The sequence below is a fragment of the Bubalus bubalis genome, chromosome 24 (assembly GCF_019923935.1).
Source record: "Bubalus bubalis isolate 160015118507 breed Murrah chromosome 24, NDDB_SH_1, whole genome shotgun sequence".
Classification (NCBI taxonomy): domain Eukaryota; kingdom Metazoa; phylum Chordata; class Mammalia; order Artiodactyla; family Bovidae; genus Bubalus; species Bubalus bubalis.
In genome coordinates this window covers 39,202,404-39,224,284 of record NC_059180.1, presented here as the reverse complement: position 1 = coordinate 39,224,284, position 21,881 = coordinate 39,202,404, and the positions used below count along the sequence as shown (strand labels likewise).

Here is a 21,881-nt window from a genome sequence, read left to right as displayed (position 1 = left end):
CGAGGACCAAGTGCCCCCGCGGACCTGATGCTCAGGGGAAAGTGGTCCAGCCAAGGCTACAGAGGAGACAGGCTCACATCAGCAGACCTTTGCCTTTGGGGGGTGGTGGTGGGGGTAGGGAACCAGGCGCATGTGGGGCGTTCAGTGATTTGCCCGAGGCCGCACAGCAGGCAGCCGACTGGCCAGGGCTGGGGCTGTGTCCTGCCCCGGGCCGCACGGTCACCCCTCCTCCCCAGCCTCACCCGCTTTCCTTCTCTCTAGCACCCAGCAGGAACCTTTGCCTCAGCCGTGCCCCGCAGTGTCTTCCTGTCCCCGAGGCAGGTCAGCTGCGCCTGAAACACCAGGCTGTGGTGGTTCACTCAGGCCCCTGGAGGTGGATCACAGCACACGAGCTGCCTTGATGGGGAAGGACACGGCCCAGCGTGAACGTGAGAAAAGTTACAAAGGAGGAGAAATATAGGACATCCTCTGGTGACAGGGAGCAAACCACTTCATGGGAAGCCACCGAGAGCAGCAGGTGATGACGTGGGGGCGGAGTGACAGGAGGGGGGCCTCAGCTTCCCTCTGCAAGCAGGTGGGAGCCAGCGATGGTTGCAGAGCAGGAGGGTGGTAGGCTCAGATGCCTGCAGCAGGCTGTGTGTGAGGGGAGGTGGGAGGGGGCATTGGTGTCAAGAGCTGCGTGGATGATGGAGGGGAGAGAGGAACCAGGGCGGCAGATCAGAAGTGCTTCGTACAGGGTCACCCTCCTGGCCAACCTTCCCATCTCTCCCTCCCTCTCACGTGCCGGCCGGGTGCTGGGGGGACACACAGAGGCTGCCCTCGAGGAGCCCCTGGGGTGCAGGCAGGCAGAGTGCACTCTGGCGGCTGCAGCCTCGTCCGGCGGTGCAGCCCAGGCGTCTGAGAGCAGGCGCCCACAGGATGTGGGAACCGCAGGGGCCTGGGAACCGCAGTCACGCGGCAGAGGCTGGAAGGCTGCTCTGCTCCTCCCTCCACCACTCAGGATCCTGGGTGCAGGCGGAAACAGCATCCTCTGTGGGGATCTCGGGATCACCCCGAGTAGGCACTGCCCCACGACTTCCCTCCCCCATCCCCCACCCACCCCCGAAGGGATGGCCCGTGGCCGGCAGGGCCGGACCCCAGGCTGCCTCCACCGGCCGCTCTGACAAGTTCGAGGCCCTCTCCCGGCTCTCCTGGGGGTGTTCGTGTGTTTGGGGTGGGCATCTCCCATGGTGGTTCTCTCTGGGACTTTCCATCCACCCGGAGTTGAGGTCCACTGGACGGGCCCCTCCCAGCTTGCCCACAGCCTGAGGCTTCCTGCCTGCAGGGGCCTCTCTGGGGCTGTGCAGGCCCCCGGGGCCCCCTTGCCTGGGCCCGGCTTGAGCTGGGCTGTGGGCCTCCTTCGACTGCTGTGAGTGGCCCTGTCCAGGCCGAGGCCAGGCCACAGGAAGTGGAACCCACCCGGGAGATCACATCACAGGGCAGCGTGGGCGTCCCGTCGTTTCCTCCGACGGGCAAACGTTCCGCTGCCTGGAGCTCAGTGTGCGTCCTTCCTGTGCCCTGGCCAGCCGGGCCTCGGCTCCCTGTGGGCGGTGGGAGACGACAGCTCATCACTGGCTCCTTTTCAGCCAGTTAGCTGGACCTAGTCCCTCGTGCCTGATTCGGGTTTAATTCTTTCAGTCATGCTGTCCCAGGCGCCATCGACTATCTGGATGTAGTGGTCTTTCCTACAGAATGTAGTGGCTGGTTTAACCGCCTTTCCATGCTCTGCACTCAGTTCAGGCTGTGCCTTGAGCCTGGCCAGGCCCACTGCTGACTCCTGCTGGCCTCCAGGGATGCCCCGGCCAGACTGCACAGGCCAGGGTCTTCAGGGTCTTTGGCCCCCAGGCCCACCTTCCCTGGCTTCACCAGCTGGCGGCTTTTTATCAACTTTAATCTCTCCCCCAATGCCTCCTTATCCACCCGGAGTTGGTAGTGTTATGGGAGTTGGGATGCCGTCTGCCAGGACCCCCATCCCCGACCCTGGACTGTGCACCTGAAGCCGCAGGGTCTCCCAGCCAGCCAGTGACCCAGGTGAGGACCTGGTCAGCTCCCTCCTGCCTGACTTCATCTCGTTCCCCTAACACAGCCCACAGGGGAGGAGGCCTCAAGCCCTTCATCCAGGAAACACATGGTAGCTTCTTCGGTCTGATCAAGCGGGGATCTGAGCCCCGGCTTCTCTCCTGTCGCCCGCCCCCAGGCAGCAGACACGGGGAAGGCCGGGTCCTCCTCTGCCTGGTCACGGATTAGGACAGACAATACATGTTCAGGAAGCCCCATTTCACCTCCCCAAACGCTGCAGGCTGCTGAGGCCCAGCTCACAAACCCCTCTTCCGGGAAGCTGTCCCTTTGGGCCCCCCGAGCACTGACCCTCACAGCCTCCACTAGGTGACCAGAGGTGCTGGCCTGTTCCCACTTCTCCACAGGGCCCAGCACTTGGGCCAGAGCAAGCTTCACAAACTCACCCTGTTAAAATGCAGATTCTGACCCAGGGGGACGGACCCTGCAGGTGGGCGGCCCGAGCCTGCAGGTAACAAACCAGCGGGGGAGCATAGAGGGCAGAGCTCAGCGCCTGCTGAGGACTCTTGACTGTGGGCGTGTGGGTGGGCAGCGTGTGCGTGAGGGAACAAACCTCTATTAGTAATAACCAGCAGGCCTGGGTGCCCCAGAGATGCAGACAACGTGTGGGGGTGCTGGGGCCCCCCTCCCACAGCCCGTTCCTGGAGTGTGGCATCTAGAAGCTTTCAGTAAAGCCTTTATGTTTTTATTGCACATCATATAAAATGAACTGCACTGCACTTGAAACAGACAAGACATTCACAAGGACATAGAGACCAAACTTTTCTTCTTTTTTGGCCCTCACCTGTGTTCCACAGCTACCACACGTACTGGCAAAACCAGGTAACAAAGAACTGTTTATTTGGGGGCTCACACGCTGTGCTGGCCTTCGGGACTGTTCAGTTTGGAGACTGCTGGTGACAATGACAGGTGTCTGGGCAGGATGGCACCTGGAGCACCTGGAGCACCTGGAGCCTGTGGACACTCGATCTGCTGGTGGAGGCCCGAGGACTGAGAAGGAAGACAGCAGGGGCAGGCTCGACCTGCCGCCTGTCTCAGGACATGGGCACCTGTAACTGGTGGACAGAGGGGAAGACGCCCGACTCAGGCCTCACCCTGGCAGCTGGCAGTGGCCCATCACCCCTCCTGACACACGTGGAGACAAACAGTGGGCACCAATGGAGGGGGGCGGCTGGGCCCTAAATCCAGCAGACCACTATGAGGATATTCCAGGATATTGAAAGCAGGCTGTTCCAGGGCAGTTACTCATAGAGGGAGAGTGTGGTCAGAAGACCCGGAAGCACCATGGGGGCCTGGCCTGTGGATGGACAGGGGCCGTAGGCCCTCACAGGCTGCTGACGGCCGGGGCTGGGGAGTGAGGGGCGGGCCTGCGGGCTCTGCCCCTCTTCTTGCCCGCGGGCTGCCGTCTCTTGCCGCGGGCTGCAAGCTTCTCCTTGCGGGTGGCGGCTGTGGTGAAGGTGATGCACTGGGTGTCCAGGAAGTCCAGCAGCTTCCCCGAGGCCACGTGGATGCCCTGCTGCTTCAGCTCAGCCTGCAGCTGCGCCAGCTCGAGGGGCTGGTATAGCAGGACCTTGCGGTAGAGGGCCGGCTGGGAGCGGATATAGCGCCGCACAGCCTCCTCTGTGGCCACTGCCCGGACGGCCACCTGTGAGGCGCTGACCACCTCCTCGCCCGCCTCCTCTTCTCCCACAGACTCCAAGGCCGCTCCAAACTCACAGAATGAGCTGAAAAGCACCAGATGGTAACACCTTGCAACACCCCTTCTATCCACCTCCACCCCAAGACCAGGAGCCTCTCTGAGGGCAGGAGTGTGTGTGTCTGCATCCCCTGCAAGCCCGGCATGTGGCAGGGACGACCCTGGGGCGGCAGGAAGCCCCAGGCTGCTATGTCCTTGGCACTGTAACTGCCGGCCTGAGCGGGACCACGCCCTCAGCCAGGATCTCATGCCGAGGGCAGCCACACTAGGCTGGCCCCACCTGTGGGCGAGCGTGTGGGAGCCCCAGAGGTCTGCCTGGGAGGCCCAGGGGGATGACCTTTAACCCCACCGCAGTCTCCTGTCGTCCAAAGCCAGAAGGCCACTGGGATTTCTGAGTGCCGGCCGTCAAGCCTCGCTTATGCCAGCTCTCGAGGCTCAGGGTCAGAGGGCTTATGAACACTGTGTTCTCACGCGGTTACCTCTGTGAGCTGCAGCAGCTGTCCCCGCTGTCCACAGGGGTGGCCGTGGACTCCTGCGAGGCCGGGAGCTGGGCGTCCCCACCAGGGTCCAAAGGCTCCTCCTTGGCTGGTGACACGCTCAGGGTAGAGATGCTGCCACCAGGCTGCTGCTTGTGATGTTGGGGGCCCTTGGTCTTGGCAGGTCCCTTTGACCTCTGGGGAACGCGGCCAGGAGGAGCCTCCAGCTGGGTGTGGCCAGCTGCCCTTGAAGCCTCAGAGGTCCGGGTGGTGTAGGTCTGGCTGCAGGGAGCCTCCAAGGGCAGCTGTGAGGACTGGCCCTCGTCCTCGGAGTCTGACTCCAGAGTCTGGTGAGTGTACTGGAATATCTCCTTCAGTTTCAGGACCATCTGGCGTTTGGGCAGAGGGCGGACCCCAAACCTGAATGGGGAAACAAGTGCGCTTCAGCAAAGAGCAAACAGTTATCAACAAATTAAACTGGTGGCTTTGTGTACTTGAATCTTAAATGCCTGACTCATAAGCATTCAGAGCTCAGTATCCATCCTGAATACCCACAGAGCAGACTCAGGAATATTCCAGAAGGACCACACTCTGAGTTGTGAGTGGCGGGGTAGCAAGGACCTTCCTGGGGCCCAGGGTGAACAGTGGAATTCACTGGAATGTGATAATTGTGATGTTCTTTTAAAAAACTAGGCCCCCATTCTCAGACCACTAGGGCAAGAGTCCCATTCCCATCCACGTGGCACGTGGAGGCCCGTCCCCAGCGGGTGACCTGGAGGAGCATGTTTCTCAGCCCTGAGTCACATGGGGAACAGTAGGTGAAGAGCCAGGAGTCACGCGCAGCCCCCACCAACCAGAGGCTCCTGCCACCAGAGCCCAGAGCGGACCACCACAGCAGACCCTCCTGTTCCCCACTTAGCTGAGCCTGGACACACATGGGAGGGAGGGTCTGCTCGGAACAAGCTTTCCAGAAGGACACCGACCTGTCCAGCTCTTTCTTCAGCACTGGAGTCTCCATGATGGAGTACCTTGGCATTGGGGTTATGGGCACTTTTGGGGGCAAGTTCTTCTTCCGATCAGCACCTTCTGGACAGAACAAAAGAAACACGTTTCAGTAGGAGGGCCTCTTCTGGCTCGAGAAGTGTCGCCCACTTTGCTCGTGCTGCCCTCGCTCTGGGAGAGCGGTGATGACCCTTCCCCACTTGACTCTGGCATCCTGTCTTCCCACCAAGAAGCATCACATGGCACCTGGGGGAGGCCAGGGCTCCGCGGTTTTGACGCTGCTAGGGGCTCAAAGGCGGGTAAGTGGGGGCCAGGGGTTGGGCTGAAGGGGCAGTGGGGTGACTGCTTATGGGGACAGGATTTATTTTCAGGTGATCCTGGAAATCGGACAGTTGTAGAATATTGTATTAAAAGTACTGAATTGTACATTTGAAAGGGTGAATTTTATGGTATGTGAATAACATCTTAGTAATGCTGTGTTTTTTTTTTTTTAAATCAATATTTAAAAGACAACTTAGGGACAATTTAGGCACATCTGGACTTGGGTTCTTATCCTTTTTATGAGCATGGAGCCCTTTGAGACACCAATGAAAACAACAGGCTCTGTCTCCTGAAAAATGCACAAGGTTCTTTATACAATTTCAGAGAGTCTATCACCCCCGTGAATCTCCCCTCAGATTCTAAGACACCCTGGTCTCAAGTCTCCCGAAGTGGTTCTCACACGCCACCTGGGCACCTGTTAGAAATACAAATTCTTGGTCACACCTCAGATCTCCTGAAGCAGCCGCTCTGGGGTGGAACCTGGCCTAGTCTTCTTTTGAGATGAAAGTCAGGTAACTTTTCACGTGAACCATTCAGCAGCACTCAGACCATTCACAGCATTGTGCAGCCCCCACCTCTTTCTTGTTCTAAAACATTTCATTCCCCAGAGGAAGCTCCATGCCGGTCTGTCCCCGTTCTCCGCCCCCACCGCCCCTGGCGATCGCTCATCTACTTTCGGTCTCTGTGGACCTGTCCATCGGGGCAGTTCATATAAGCGGAGTCACACGGCGTGGCCTTTGTGTCGGGCTTCGCTCCCTGAGCACCATGTTTTCAAGGTTCGTCCGTGTTGTAGCCTGTGTCAGAGCTTTGTATGGCTGAGGAAGACTCCACTGTCGGGATGGACCGCCCTTTATTCCCTTATCAGCTGATGGACACTTGCACTGTTCCTACTCTTTGGCTGTTGTGAATAGCGCTGCTGTGAACGAGTGTGCAGGATGTGTTTGAGTCCGGATCTCAAGTCTTTGAATGTTGGAGTGCAATGGCCTGGTGCTAATGGCAATTGTCTGACTATTTGAGGAGCCACATGTGTCTGCTCTTAAGATGAACCTGAGGGGCTCATCAGTCTCCCTGAAGTGCTGGTGAGGTATTCTGGAGTGGGGCCGCAGACAGGGGTCCTTAACAGGAGCCCAGGTGAGCGCAGGATCCAGGCAGCTTTAGGACTCCCCCACTTACTAGCTTAACAAGTGTATGTTTGACAGCAGGCCTTTCCTCCCTAACCATGGAGGTCAGGCAGGCAAGGGGAGGGCTGGCCGCCCCTCGCTGTCATTATGACCCTTAGTGTTGAAACAGAGACAAACACCCTCCCAATACTCACGTGGCGTCTGTAACTTGTGTGACCTCTGAGGTCCATCTGTGCGCGGCGTCTGGGGCAGAGGAGGAGCCTCTGAGGACCTCTGATCTTCTTCGTTCCAGTCATCCCACAGAGCTGAGTTCAGAAAGCTCTGCCCGTGGCTCCCAGGGGAGCCGGCCCCAGAAGACTTCTCTTGAGACTTCCTCCGGCCAGTGTAGCTCCCTCGGATGGGGGTGGTGCCCAGCAGTGCCGGGGAGCGGCAGTCCCTGCTGTCTGGGGCGCCCTCTGCCCTGCTGCTGGGGCTGCTGGTGCTCAAGGGGCCCGTCCGCTCAAGGTTCAGGTGGTCAATGGGGATCGGTGAGAGGGGCTCCATGTGCCAGCACCAGTCCTCGGCTGGAATGGGGGGGTCACCGTCCAGCAGGGAGCTGCTGCTCGCCTGTTGGGAGGCTGCCTCCTGCTCGTCCTCACTGTCCTCCACCTCCACCACTTCACTCACGGGGGCCTGAGCCGCGGGGCTCCGGGCAGGAGGCAGGCACCTCGGGAGCTGCCCGGGGAGGTTGGTGAGGCCTCCTAAGATGGGCCGGGGAGCCAGAGGAGAAGCACATGGGAGGCGTCTGCGGCGGGGGCTGGATGGGCTGCTGCAAGCCTGCCTTCTCCCGTCAGAGCCTCCAGGAGCGGCGGGGCCCAGGTGTGGGGATGACATCTGGGGTACAATGACCGAAAACTTACTCGTGGCTTCGGGTTCGTCCCTGTTCTCTAACAGGGCCCTGGGCTTGGGCGGGGCCAGCGGGTCTGCTGGTGGCCTGGCCCCGAGGCCTGTGATCTGGGTCTGCGAGGAGCAGTCGCAGCTTCCGCCGGCCAGCGGGGTGGCGGGCACGAGCCACGAGGTGTCTGAGGTGCTGTCGTCAGTGCTGGCCCCCCGCCGCCCCTCCACCTCCTGCGGCAGCGGGGCCTGGCTTCCTCGTGGGCTTTGGGGAGGCTCCTGCTCCGCGTCGAGGTCGATGATGGAAAACAGTTCAGAGGACTTGGCGCTGACTTCCAGAACTTTCTTGTCTTCTAAGGGACTGTTCAGAAATGACTTTGCTTTGGTTTGCTCCAGTTCCAGCTCTTCATCTGAATCCAGTAACAGGATCACCTCGTCTTCTCTGTTCACACTGCAGGAAGAGGTCTCAGGCCTGGAGCTCCGGCGGCCAGGTCCTGATCGGGTTAGATCCATGGGTGGAGATTTTTCTGGGAAGATCAGGACCCCTTTACCTCTGCGTTCCAGTGTGGAACTACATTCCTTGTCTTTCTGGCCTGGGTCCTCACACGATAAGGGAAGGCGCCTGGCTCTCTTTGGCTTCGGTGATGAGTTCTGGGAGGCCATGCTGGAAGCTGTGCCCTGTAACTGGGGTATCGGTGGGGACAGGTCACTGGGGCAACGAGGGTGAGGACGTGTCTGGCGAGGACTCCGGCCTTGATGGGGCTGTGGTGGGAAGAAGCGTGAGCGTGAGGGGGGTGCCTGCTGGTGGACAGGGGGATGGAAGCCCTCTACCTCCCTTTCTTGGATGGTCCTGTTTCCTTCTTCCCAATCGCTCGTCACCCGGGAGAGTTCAGGGTATCCCGCTTGAGGTGATGAAAAAGGCTGTTGAATGTTATCATCATCAGCTGAGCACAGAGGGGCGCTTTCCTGCCTCTCTGCCCGGCCCTGGGTGGGGCTGGAGGAGCAGGGAGGAGCCAGTGCTCCCTCTGGGGCCTCTGCTTTCTCTCCCTCGTTCAAAGCCTGGTTGCTGGGGGGCAGGAGTGTGGACTGTCTCGTGTTTCCCCATTTGGCTGGGGTCTCATCTCTTCCTTGCCCGGATGATTCCACCTGCTCTGCATTTTCTGGCTGTTCTTTATCCTGTTCACTTGTGAGGATTTCCCCCAAAACTGGACCATCCTCCCCAAGCAGGTCGGCTTCTCCCTCTGGCTCTGGAGCTTTCTCCCCCTGGAGCAGCTTTCGCTGAGTAGCTGCGAATTCATAAATTTCTTCCATCTCCTCCTCGTTGACCTTTTCTCTGTCTTCTTCGCGGCCCTCAGGCTTCAGCAGGTCCTCTGCTCCCTCCCCCTCACCCAGCCACACGAAGTGCAGGAGCTCTCGGAAAGTCTCTACTCTGCCGTCAGCGTCGTCTTCCTGCTCCTTTCCCTGTCCACCTTCTGCATCCATCACAAAGGGCACTTGTTCGCACAGGTCAACAAGCTCACTCACCCCAAACCTGCAACAGGAAAGCCATGCGTCACCACCCCCTGCGCAGAGGCAGCGCCCTGGCTCAGGAGGCTTGGGGCAGGAGTCCTCATGGGCGGGACGGCCATGACTCTCCCTGGCCCTTCCCCACTCCCCTGCAGAGACAGTGCCCATGTCCATGCCCAGCAATGCCCCAGGCCACTCAGCTCTAGAAACAGCATTTGGGGAGGGCCCACTAGCCCCACTGTGCAGCCTGAGCGTGGCCTGAGAGGGGACCGCGGGGCTGGGTGGTTCTATGACCGGACCCAAAGCACCGGGACTGACACACACGGGGACGCCCAGGCCGGTTCGGGTTAGCCCGGACACGTGCGCCGGCCTGCCTGGTGCTCTGCCATCTCATCGGCACCCCGGAGACGCCGGAGGCCAAGCCTGCCCCTCCCCAGGTTCCAGCCCAGAGGTGGAAGCAGGACACGGGGGTGGAGAGACCAGGCAGCTGCAGTGTCAGGGGCGTCAGAGCAAGCATCCTGCTGACGTCAGCCTTCTGGGACTTGGAGGGGTGGCCGTTGGGCAGTTCTGGTGGCGGAACCACCGAGGGTGGCAGGGCTGGGGGTGGGGGCTGAGACCACCCCCTCGTTACTCCCAGAGAGTGAAAGCCACTGGGCTCCCCTCCAAGTGTTCCCTGTGGCCAGAATCTTGGTCAGTACACCCTGTTCAAGGTCACCACTGGCCATAAACTTGGGATTAAAAGGTACAGGAAGGACTCAGCCCTGATCTCTCATGGGCCATCAACCAGATAATCCCTGTCGGTTACTGTCAAAAACCGAGAAGTAAGTGGAAAGAACAGCCCGGACCTCTGGGCCAGAGAGCACAGGTCAGGGGCCAGCTGGGGAGTCAGGACGGTGTCGGCGGCATAGAGGTAATGCAGGAACGCCTGGGCGGCCTCGGCGCTGACGTCACGCAGCAGCACGCGCTGGCGCCTCAGGTCACCATCCTCTTCGGCCAGGAAGGCTTCACTGTTTATCTGAGGGACAGATGCACATGGAAGAGTTACTGATGGGACAGCCGTGACCCAGGGCAAAACAGGCCTCAGGAGGTTCTGGGCGCCTTGGATCTCGGCCTAGGATGGGCATTAGCCAGAGTCGCTCCATTTAGCTGACCAGGAATTCTGCAGGTTAGGGCACAAAACTTGTCTGTTTCCAAAGTCAAGTCAGTGATAGAGGCTTAAGGAGCCAGTCAGTCCTCGTTGACAAGCCTATCAAAGGCACTAGAACTTTCTGACGAGACTGACAGCAGTTTCCGGGATTCTGTGACGCCACGTTCAAGTCCATGGCACGTTCAAGTCAAGACATGGCAACACAGAGATGTCATAGCAGCTCAGCCTTAAAGAGGTCAGTCAGGGGCTTCCCTGGGGATCCAGCGGTTAGGACTTCACACTCTCACTGCCAATGGTGAGGGTTCAATCCCTGGTTGGGGAATTTAAGATTCTTCAAGCCACACGGCATGGCAGAAAAAAACAGAAGGTGGTTATAAGACTTTACTGATATGTAAACAGAGGAAAAGGAAACAGTTCTGGGGAAAACAGGATTTTTATTCAACGGAACAAGAAATCTGATGTTTCCGAACCCTGAGCTTATCTCCTCATAGCACTTCTTGACTCAGACCTGTCTTCTCCAGGGAAGCACAACTTTGATGGCATCAGAAGAAGAACAGGTCAGAGGCAGTGGGCGGAGAGTAGGGGTGTGGGGAGGAAAGGGGCAGGAAGACGGAGGGAGAGGCTGGGGACAGAGGGGAGAGTCGGGGGGAAGAGGTGTGAGAGGGAGGGGAGGGAGGAGGGAAAAGAGCAAAGGGGGAGCAGGCCGCCTGGCCACGCACTTACATGCTGCATGAGAAGTGGGCATCGGGCGTAGAGCACAAACTTGTGGGCATAGAGCACCTCCCCACTGTCTATCTGAAACTGGATGTCGCTCAGGTGAGGGTTGTTGACCATGGCACTGAAGTCGGCCACCAGCAAACCGAGGGCGAGCTGAAAAGAGAGGGGGAGAGTGGCCACTCCCACCTGTGGGCCCCCGAACCGTGCAGGTGCCCAACAAACGGGGCGCAGGCAGCCAGTCAGGGCCTCCTGCCTCACAAGGTCCAACATTGGGCTCCACCCTGAAGTTACCTTCAGGCCCTCAGAGACAGGGAAGAGCAAGACCCAGTCCTTTCTCAAGTTCTCTGTCACACCCAATTCCCTGGCCTAGAAAGGAGGCCCGGCCTGTGGAGACGGAGGCCCGGCGCGTGGAGAGGCGTGGGTGACGGCCTCACCAGGACGCAGTGGCAGCGTCAGCAGCTGCTAGGTCTCCGTGAGGAAGCCACCAGCTCAGCCGGATGTGACAGGTGGGACCTGAGCCCAAGCAGTTGTGGGGCCGGCTGGGAGGAGTCCATGTCCCTTCTCTGACGTCCCAGGGAGAACTTGGTGACAAGCGCTTGGCTGATACCAATGTGTTCATGGGATGACACCTTCTCTAAGGAAAACCCAGTTTCTAACCCAGAAAGTCACCAGTACAGAACATGAACTGTTAGCTGGAGGCCTCCAGGACTTTCACGAGTCAGTTGGTCAGTCCCGTTGGCTGGATGAAGCACCCTCACAGAGCAAGGGTGCTCCCCGGGCCCCAGGACAGAGTAGGCTCCCGGGGCCTGGCTACTGAGGTGCCCCTGGGGTTCAACAACAGAAGGGACAGAACCTGGCTCAGCTCAGGGGCCATCAAGGGGCGCCCGTGGGCTCTGCAGGGGCCTGGAGGCTGGCTGGGAGCCGGCCGCACTGAACATACAACAAGCATTGCAGCTGTGACCACGGAGCTGCGAGCAGGACCAGACATGCTCACCGAAGCCTGGCCGCCCTCCTCCGGGTACTTCTCCTTGGCTGGCAGGACAAACCCAGTCAGTGGAAGGCCACCGAGTGACAAGTCCATCCCTGAAAGGATTTGCAGGTTAAAATCATCAAACACCTGGGAAAGAGCATCATCCAGCTGACCCGAGGACGTCGTCACGTGAGGCGAACTGCCCAGAGGCCACCTGCACCGCCACCCCTGCCCAACAGAGTTGTACTCGCAAGAGAAAGCCAAAGTCAACCCTCACGACCACTCGCTCTGGCGAAGGCTCTTTTCTCAGTCAAAGCTGGAGGAAAACTGACGGACTCGCCTGAGTCACATTCACCTTTGAGGAGAAAGGAAAGCACCCAGAGAGACCACCTCCTCCCGTCAGACAGGGTGAACCAGGCCTGTGGACCCAAGCGGCCATCGCGGCCCTGGTACCGGAGCGGGGAGGCCCTGAGGGTCGGGGTCTCACCTGCAGCCCCTCCTGAGCCGGCCAGGTCCCTGCTGCATGGGCTGGCGGGCAACCCCTCTCCCGCCAGCTCCAGCAGATCCTGCAGCGCTTGGCGCTCCCTCTGGCTGGCAGAGGGCGCTGGGCTCCGGAGGCTGTGGCCCACGGGGTGGGTGCTGGGGGCAGAAGCGGGTGTTCCCACACTCAGTTCTGGCAGCTTGAGTGGCTGTGGCAGCCGTGTGGGCTCCTGTGTGAGACCCTGAAAGAAGTAGGTGAGCCAGAGTGAGCATGTGTCCTCCACCACCTTGAGGGTCCTTGGGGAGCGAGCCCCAGCCAGAGCCACTTGGGAAGCTTGTCGCCGTTATCCCTGTCAGCAGGCACCTCTGTCTTGGCAGGGGCCACGCCTGGGGCCTTCGCATCCACAAAAGGGGCCCCCGCTCTCCTAGTGGCATCTAAATTGCTTCAAGCAGGTGAGTGCCAATTCCACACCTGTACACAGGCCTGTCTTGTTCCTGGGTCCCATCACAGGCAGATTATACCAGTCCAGGGTTGGACCTGGGACCCTGCATTCTGAACTCTCCAGAATCTTAACACATTTGGAAACCTGTGGGCCTCCCTGTTCCTACTGTGCGAACCGTCTAGTTGTTGCAAAGACAACACAAGAGACTCCACACCACGGTCCTCGGCTTCCTCCCCTCTGCACTTGGTGCTGCAGCCGGAGCCTCCACCCTCTCCCCCTGAGCCCACCTGCCCCACCGGAAGGGAGCACACCTTGGCGGGCCACTGCGGCACCAGGGGAGGCACCAGGCTGGCCGTGTAGAAGGACTCCAGGGCCCCAGCCCCGGTCAGGGCACTGGCCTCCCACAGCAGGTTCTTCGGCCCCCCGGGCGGTCGCAGGGCCCAGCTGCCCCTGGCCAGCTCTTCCTCTAGAATCCTGCTGGCGGGGAGCGGCGGCGTGCTGGACGGCTCCACCTCCTCCGACAGGAGCTGGGCCACGCGGTCCTCTATTTGCCGGCCCGTGGTCTCTGCGTCCTGGACTAACAGCTGTGGTGGGGTCGTGGGGGCTTTCTTCTTGCGGGTCTTCTTCTCTGGAGAAAAAACAGAAGCAGCATAGAGTCATCCTCCCACCGGAGACCCCAGGGGAAGCTTCGGCAGCTGCCTGAGGCCAGGCTTCTCAGCACCCCAGTCAGCCGCCGCACCTGCTCCTAGCCTTGTCCTCTCTGCAAAAGCATTCCCCAGCCTGAGCGCTGCCGGCACCGCCTTCTGCTCCGTCTCCGAGAGGGACAGAGCTGTGGCCACCAGCAGGTCCTCGGAGGGCTCCTCGGGCTCAGTGACCTTCCGCCTCTTCCGTGGCTCCTTCTTGGTGGTGGCTCCCTTCCGCTTCAGACAGCCAGCTCCATCGCTGAGGCTTAAATGGCAGCCAGACCAAAAGGTGAGTGAGGCTAGAGGGGTGAGCAGTTCCTGCTCTGAGGGTCCCCGCTCTGGACCCCTTCTCCTCGGTGGGGGGAATGAGAGGAAAGGGGTAAACGTGGATTCAACATACAGAAGGATCAGCACTTTGTGTGCTCAAACTGTTAGGGATGGGAGGATATCACGAAGGACTCGTGGAAACCAGTCCATGCCAGCTGGTCGGTTCAAGAGCCTCTGAGGGTGGAGCGCTGTCCCCTCCCGGTCCCTGTGGAGACTGTGCCCAGTTTCCTTCTGAACCGTTTCATCTCCAGAATCAGCGCTCTGTTGTCCTCCACCACTACAAAAGGCCTTTTTCTTTTTTTAAAAAAAATCAACATACTTTGATCTCTCTTCCTCTTCCTTTGACTTACCTGGGTGCCGGAGTGCCCGAGGCGCCCGCGGGCTGAGCCCCCTGCAGGCGCACAGCCTGGAGCAGGAGCTGCGGGCCGACCTCCATCTTCACCGCACACTGTTTCAGGTGACTGATTCTGCTCTTCAGGGTAAGGAATGGCTTGCCGCAGATGGGGCACTCAGGGATCAGAGGCGTGGGGAAACTCCGCGCCTTTTCAGCCTCATCCAAGCACCTGGAAGAAGACAGCAAAGGTGGGACCACCCTTCCCTGGCCACGTGATTGCAGACAGGGCTCAGGTCAGTGTGGTCGTGCTGTGGGCCAAGGCTTGCTCCCCCCACAAGCTGGGGCCTCCCCACAGCCTGCAGTCAGCCTCCAGACCCTGCATTTAGGTTTCTGTGAGCAAAGGTGCCTGAGGAAAGCAAGGATGTATTAAACACAGAGTCACTGGAGTCAGCATATGAGCCAGCAACCGAAAATAGATACTCAAGCAAATACATGAAAAGTGTGTTCACAGTAGCTCTATTCACAAAACCCAAAAGGTGGAGACAGATGTCCATCAGTGGATGAATGGATGAACAAGATGCGGTCCAGCCATACAGTAGAATATCATCAAACCATAAAAAGGAGGGAAGCACGGAGACAGCACAGCATGGATGGCAAGTGAAAGAAGCCAGACACGAAAGGCCGCAGGTTGTGAGTCCACTTATGTCTGGAACAGGCAAGTCTCCAGAGACAGAAGGCAGGTGAGTGGCTGCCAGGGGCTGAGGAAGAGAGGGCAATGGGGGCGCCTGCTTCATGGGTCTGGGGCTGACCGTGGTGACGGCTGCACAACTCTGAATGCACTAAGTAAACCCGACTGCACTGCTCACTTTAAATGGCTGAATTGTATGCTACACAAATTCTCTCTCAAGCTGTTTAAAAAAAAAAAAGCAAGGCTGGACCAACCCTGATACTGAAGTACTCTCAAGATTCCCCCCTGGAGCCCTGGAGATTCCACAGGAGCCTTGGAGCTGGTTACACCTATGGGCGAGGTGAGCACAGACAGGCGACGGTGGAGCTGCTCCTACCGGTTCACGTGCTGCTGCCTCCGTGTCACATTCATGGCTGAGAGGTTCTTCTGACAGATCTGGCAAAAGAACAACCCTGTCCCCTCCAGGCTGTCGTCGGGCGTGGACGCCTGTTCCTGCCCAAGCTCCTGCTGGAGGGCCAAGGCCACTGCAGTGTCGCTTTCTGTGGTGGGGAGCCCGGGCCCACACCCTGTGGAGACACAAGGACCCATGAGGACCAGCTCGTCCTTGGACCTCGCGGAGCAAGGACACTGGGTGGGGCGTGAGGAGCCCAGCCCCAGCCTGGGGAGACCGGACACCAAGCAGGGTACTCCCCAAACTTTTAACAGGCACAAGGACCCCCAGGAAGCTCGTTAAAGTGCAGGTCAGGAGGCTGGCACTCTGGGGGGCTAGGTGGAGCCTGAGACTCTGCATTTCGGCCAACTTCCAGGCGAGGCCGCTGTGGCTGGTCCAGGACCACTCTCTGAACATCAGAGCCCTGAAGAACTTGCCTTTTGTTTCCCATTTCTGCTAAAGTGGCAACCCTGGGCATTCCAGGATTGTAAGGCTCCTACTCCAATGAATCCTAGCTTTCCTCTTTAAAGCTCAACCTCTCCTACGGCTCTGACTTTTTCTTGCCCTTCCAGGTCAGAGTCGAATGCTGCTCTTGGTTTTTCCTGGCATCAGACCAGAGGATGGACTGATTCTAATCTTGGGATGGTGCCCAAGGCGGCCGTGCCTGCTGTTGTGGCCCTGTCATACCTGATGTTGCTGGAGCAGACCCTTGGCACTCACACGGGATGTGCCCTGAGAACAAAGCCAGAAAAGCACCATACTTCATTTTGGTCCAGTACTTTTTTTAAACAAAGAAATGGTTTATCTCTCCTTATTATTACTGGGTATGATGTGAAGACTGATGGAAACAACTCAGTCACATGCAGGGCAGTGGCTGGGCTCATGCACTGGCTGAGTGACCCCTCTGCACCCCTTGGTGCCCTGTGGACCAAGGACTGATGCCACATCACTGTGTCACCTGCGTGGGCCTTTAGGGTAGCCTGAGAATGCTCAGTAGTCCTGAGGTGAAACCTGCAAGTAAATCCTGGGAAACTATGGATTTACTGGCTGTAGCTCTGTCAATACTTTCTTCCTATTTCTTTTCCTTTTGTGTATTTTCACCAGGGATGAGGATTCCTGCTGTTTAGGGGATAAAGCACCATGGACAGTACGAGCCTCCTGGGGTGGTACAACATGCAGCATATGGCACTTCCCTGCAGGAAGGGGTTACATGACATCAGGCAGAAACCAGCAAACCCAGAAAGTGGGGAGTTTTAAAAGACAATTGTCCTGGATTTTTTAAGAAGTCAGTATCACAAAAAACAAGGACAAGATAAGAGACTGTTATAGAGTCTAGACCAGAGAGACTACTGAGCCACGGCTATAAGCAGCGTGTGACGAATCCCTGTTCAGGAAGAGTTCGCTACAGAAGCAGTCCTTGGGGCAGCCGGGGAAATCTGAATGTGCGCTGGACAGCAGGCAGTGTTCTGGAATCACGTGTGTTTATGGAATTGTGGTTATGTAGGAGAGTCTAGGCGTGAAGCATCATGATGTCTGTGACTTGCTTTCTGACAGTACAGAAGTGGTGTCCATTTATAGAGACAAAAAAGGTGTGGCAGAATGTCCACTGTTTGTTAAATCTAGGTTGAGGGCATAGGGATTTCATTGTAATATATTTTTCTGACTCTTTTGAATGGGAAAATTTTTCTAATAAGTCAAAATGAAAAAAGAGGAAGTGGTACCTTCTCAAAGAAGCTAAGTGAGAAATGACCCAGGGGACCCTCTTTTCTCTGGCCAGAGTGGCAAAGGCAGAGCATGGGGCAGAAGGCCCACCCCTGGCTGAGAAGGCAGGCTCCTTCCTGACCCCTTTCCCCCAACATCATCCCTGTTGGGAAGACAGCGCTTCCTTCATACCGTTCACCGCCATCACATCTTGAGGGCCCTTTGGGACATTTTCTTCAGGTGCAGCCTCGAGCGAGCAGCCTTCGGAAGCATGTTTTAAGCGCTCAGGGTCTGCTCTCTTGAACTGCTGCATTCGCTGGAGCACCAGCTCTGCCGCCCTGGGTTTGGAAGGACTTGGCGCCGTTGCAGTCAGGCAGGAAGGAGGGGGCTGCAAGAGGCTGTCCACGGTGGCCTCTGGCAAGGAGGAGAACATTCACATGCGTCAGTTCTAGCAGGAGAAACCGAAGGTTCTTCTAGTTCCAAAGACCTCAGCTTTCAAAGGGGTCCTTTACTGACTACATTAGGTGTAACTCTAAAGTACTGATTGTTTTTTGGTAGCCTCACTGTTTCTGGTGATAAAAATATCCCTGCCATGTGTATCTGTGATGGGAGGGGGCACATTTCTGAGGTGATAAACATGTTCTAAAATTAAGTGGTGGGGATGGCTGCACAACTCTGTGAATGAAGTCACTGAACCGTCCACTTGAAAGGGGTCAATTTTATAGAATGTGAATTGTATCTCTATAAAGCTGTTACTAAAGAGTTATTAATGACAAACACATATCTTTCTAGGTCAGAAGTTCTCCTTTAACTTGGTGTCTGAAGATGACCTCTGGGGGATCCATGCAGCCCCTGATGCTGCATGTCCCCCGCAGGTGTGTTTGGGGAGCGTGCAGTGTTCGGGGGAATCAAGCATAGCTTTCACTAGACGCGCAAAGGGAGCGTGAAAGACCAGTAACGTTTTGCGACATTAATGAAGCCTTCCAACAGTCTCTGTGAGCTAAGGCTTTACCACCACTGCACCGGGGAGGTCACGCTGACCACACAGGTAAAAACAGTATTTAAGATCAGGAAGTGACGGTGAGAAAAATTTAGAAACAGAATTCAGGAGTCCAAAGATCTTGTGCTGTATTATATACGCAAGGCTGGTTTTCAGTTCTGCATGAAGAATGTATGTTAAGCATGTGGTTTAATATACCAGGGCAGCAGGGTGAGCAAGTTGCTTTAAACAAATAAACAGAGAAGAATAAAAGGTGTTTGGAAGAGATAGGAAGGACAAGAAGATTCTCCTGGGACTCAAACCCACATGGCATATGCCTTCTACCTTCTCAGCAGCCTAAGCAAATTGGCTTACCCATTGCAACTTACCCACTTTGGAATGAACCCAAGAAAATGAGAGAAGTAGCATTATTTTTATGTTCATGAAAAAAAAAAAAACAACACAAACTCATGTTAACTGCATGATGTAAACGTTAATAGGAAAATGAAAGAGCAGATGGCCCCAAATATATCATGTAGACAATTCATACAAGGGTAATGAATATTTTCTTAATGACTATTGTTTAAAACAAGAGTCAGCAAACTATGGTCTTGGGCAGGCTGCCTATTTTTGTAAATGAAGCTTTGCTGGAACACAGCCCATTCAATTATACATTGTCTAGGAAGTAGTTTGGGACAGAGACTGTATGGCCGGCAAAGCCAAAGAAACTTACTAGCTTTCAGAAAGTTTTCTGATCCTTGGTTTAAAATGGTGCAAATCACCTCTGGTGTCCTCTCTGGCAGAGGTTCTGACTGGTTACCTGTCTGGGTGCTCCATGCGCTATCCTGGAGTACAGCAGAAGTGGGTACACCTCCCTCGGTGTTTTCAGGGGGAGCTGGTGCAGTCTCTGGCCTCTTGGGTGCCCTGTGCTTTTGAGTCCGTGGGACCTGGCCGCCAGGGCAAGTTTTCCTCTCAGCGGCGCCTTGCGGGGTTTTGCTCTTAGAAGCTGTTGGTTTGGTCCTTTTTGGTTTGCTTCTTATCTGGGTGCCGTTGGAGGTCTTTTGTGTCTTCTTTTCCTTTGACACTTCCTTGGGGCCATTCTTTTTCACCCTTTGGAAAAAGCTGGCACAGAGTTCCTGAAAGTCATCATCTGACTCATCCATCATCTGACGGGTTTGAAGGCTTTCAGGCTGGTCTTCGGAGAAGTGAGGGTCGATATGGGGGCGTGTGCACAGGTGAGAGAGTGAACCCAAGTGTGAGCCTGGCCAGGCCTCATTCACACTGGAAGCTTCATTATGGTTCCTCGCTGCTTCTCACTGTAGTACCTGGAGAGTTTGCACAGTTGAGCAGGATGTACTGTTCCCTCCCTCCATAATGATTTCAAATGTCTTTCTTGGACTTCCCGGTGGTCCAGTAGATAAGAATCCACCTGCCAATGCGGGGGACATGGGTTTGATTCCCAGTCTGGGAAGATCCCACGTGCTGCAGAGCAACTTGGCCCATGGGCCACTACTGAGCCCACATGTGGCGACTACTGAAGCCCGTGAGCCCAGAGCCTGTGTTCTGGAATAACAGAAGCCACCACAATGAGATGCCCATGCACCGCAATGAAGAGCAGCTCCGGCTCACTGAAACTAGAGAAAGTCCAAGAATGGTGAGGACCCAGCACAGCCAAGAAAGATAAGTAAATAAAATTTTTAAAGTGTCTTTCTTCAAACTGAACCTGTGTTTAGCACACTGAAAGCTTACCTTTATTAAAGTTCACATCTGAGAGGGTCTGTTGTCCAGTAGACGCCTCCCAGAGAGAATACATGTGGCCCTGGTGCTCAGGTGATTCCCCAGGATCTCCATGGTGATAAAGCACATGTGGTCCATTTAAGTTTTCACCTGAGAAAAACCAAAAGCATTGAAGTGTAATTAGATAGATATTGTCATTTTATGCCATTTCTCTCAGGAAGGTACAAGAGCATGTGGAGTATGGGAAAAGTCTTCAGGGTAACAATACCCCTGTCAAATACTCAGCTATAGCCTGGTTAACACAAAATAATCATCCTACAGGTTACCACAAAGCAACAGGGGAGAGGGACCTAAAGACTTGTCAAAGCATGTTCTTCCATGGGCAGAAAAATGTATGCATCTTGGAAGAATAACCAGAGTCTGGGGAATGAATCCCATGAAGAGCGGTCACCACAGAATCAAGATAGTCCCTGAATCCAGAAAAACTATCTCTGGTCCCAAGGCCTTCAGGTCTCAGAGGCTCTATCAGCAAGCAATATAATAAGAGAAAGAGGGAATGTGCACTTGAACTCTCAGGAAGAAACCAAAGACAGGAATACAGCAGTCTCATCCTTCATTGACAGAACCAATTTTTCCAAATCAGAAAAACATCACTTTTCTCTATTCTCACCCCAGCAACTCTCCTAACTCACGTGACCAGAATGCTGCCCATGTGCAAAGGCTGGGCCTTACCAGCATGATTATTTATATTGGCACAGTTTAGTGGAGTTTTGAAAATCAAAACTGAATAACCCAATGATAGAGTGTTCATTTCAGATACCATAAGGCAGTTTCCACGGTCCAGGTAATCCATTAATCATCTAGTTTTCCAGAGTGGGGCAGACACACACACCTAAAATCTACTTTGCATGGCTGGCTCATTTTCATCTTCCATCTCCTTAGAGAAGCTTGTTTTCTCAGTCTTTACCTAACTGAACCCTCTCCACTCCCATTTATTTTCTATCATCACACACTGTTTTCACAGTGGCATTTATCATGTTATAATCACATGTAATAGATTTATTGAATGCTTACTGTGCAGGCAGCCATCCCACGTGCTTTAAAAGTCTAACTAGTTTAATATTTACAACAACTCTACTAGGTAGGACCTATTGACATCCCTTCTGTACAGCAAGGAACAAAGCACAAGAATGAGAAACTGGCTCAAGTTCACACAGCCTTTCAAGAGGCAGGCTGGGATCAAATCCAGGCAGTGTGGTTCCAGGGCATTAGCTCTTATATTTTTATTCAGTAGCTTGTTTTGTGTTCCCTACTAAGCTCAAAACTTCACGAGGGCACGCACTCATTTTGTATTCTCTTTGGCTGACAAGGTGCCTGACTTAAGTGCTCGACAGTAATCTGTTGACTTCGGTACGATCGGGAGCACCAGAGAAAGTGGTGGGAGCGAAGGCTGCACAGAGAAGCAGAGATGCGTGTCTGAGCGCCTGGAACGTCAAGCCAAGCAAACTGTTGGACGTGGTAGCTGGAGCAAACTCCAGCCTCCACACCGCCCTGAGTCGCGACATCTCTGCCGGTATAAGTCTAAAACAGTGTATCTGCCATAGGCGCTCTATCGGTATTTGTTAAGGAGTAACGGATCCAAACGAGACGGCAACTCCCAGAGGGCCGGGGACTCTGCCTACCCAGCTTGGTACCTACCGCGGCCGGGCTCACTGCAGACGCCGAAAGAATGAATGGGCAGGTGAGGGGCGGACCCCCCGCCTCCCCTAACCCGGTGACACACGGGTTGCCACCTGGGGAAGGGCTGCCAAGGACTTTGGCGGCTACAAAGGCAGATGGCTAATTCCGATCGCCAGTCGGACGCCCGGGCCGTGACCCATGGATATCCGGATCCCCCCACCCATCTTCCGTTCAGACAGCCCTGGCCCCCTCTACCTAAGCCCGGCTCCTGCCTTTAACCGCGGCTGGGGGCGGGCGAGGAAGGCTCTTTTCTCTCAGGAGAGCGAGAAAGGCCTGAGGCGGCAGGACCTCCTCTCCCCGGTGCAGACTCCCGGCCCCAAAGCCCGACTCCTCCTACCTCTGGCGCGGCCGCAGCACCTTCTCAACGGCGACCCAAGCCCCTGCGCATGCGCGGC

General features: G+C 56.2%; 1 protein-coding gene and 1 long non-coding RNA gene across 2 annotated transcripts; both read right to left on the bottom strand.

Annotated features, from left to right (window-relative positions):
• Nucleotides 1-2,784: 2,784 nt before the first annotated feature.
• On the bottom strand, nucleotides 2,785-19,322 carry SLX4 (SLX4 structure-specific endonuclease subunit; the record flags this gene model as incomplete). Its single annotated transcript, XM_044936007.2, has 15 exons — nucleotides 2,785-3,839; nucleotides 4,291-4,707; nucleotides 5,271-5,373; nucleotides 6,926-9,135; nucleotides 9,956-10,125; nucleotides 10,981-11,127; nucleotides 11,969-12,057; nucleotides 12,432-12,666; nucleotides 13,179-13,495; nucleotides 13,607-13,815; nucleotides 14,228-14,440; nucleotides 15,276-15,465; nucleotides 16,017-16,061; nucleotides 17,223-17,444; nucleotides 18,743-19,322. Coding segments are annotated over 15 exons (5,547 nt in total), but the record flags the coding sequence as incomplete, so codon positions are not given.
• An 80-nt stretch (nucleotides 19,323-19,402) lies between these two features.
• LOC112581828 lies at nucleotides 19,403-21,817 on the bottom strand. The gene is made up of 3 exons (XR_003106478.2): nucleotides 21,445-21,817; nucleotides 19,759-19,896; nucleotides 19,403-19,438 (listed from the first exon to the last, which is right to left on the bottom strand). It is a non-coding gene; the product is annotated as an uncharacterized LOC112581828 (long non-coding RNA).
• Nucleotides 21,818-21,881: the final 64 nt, after the last annotated feature.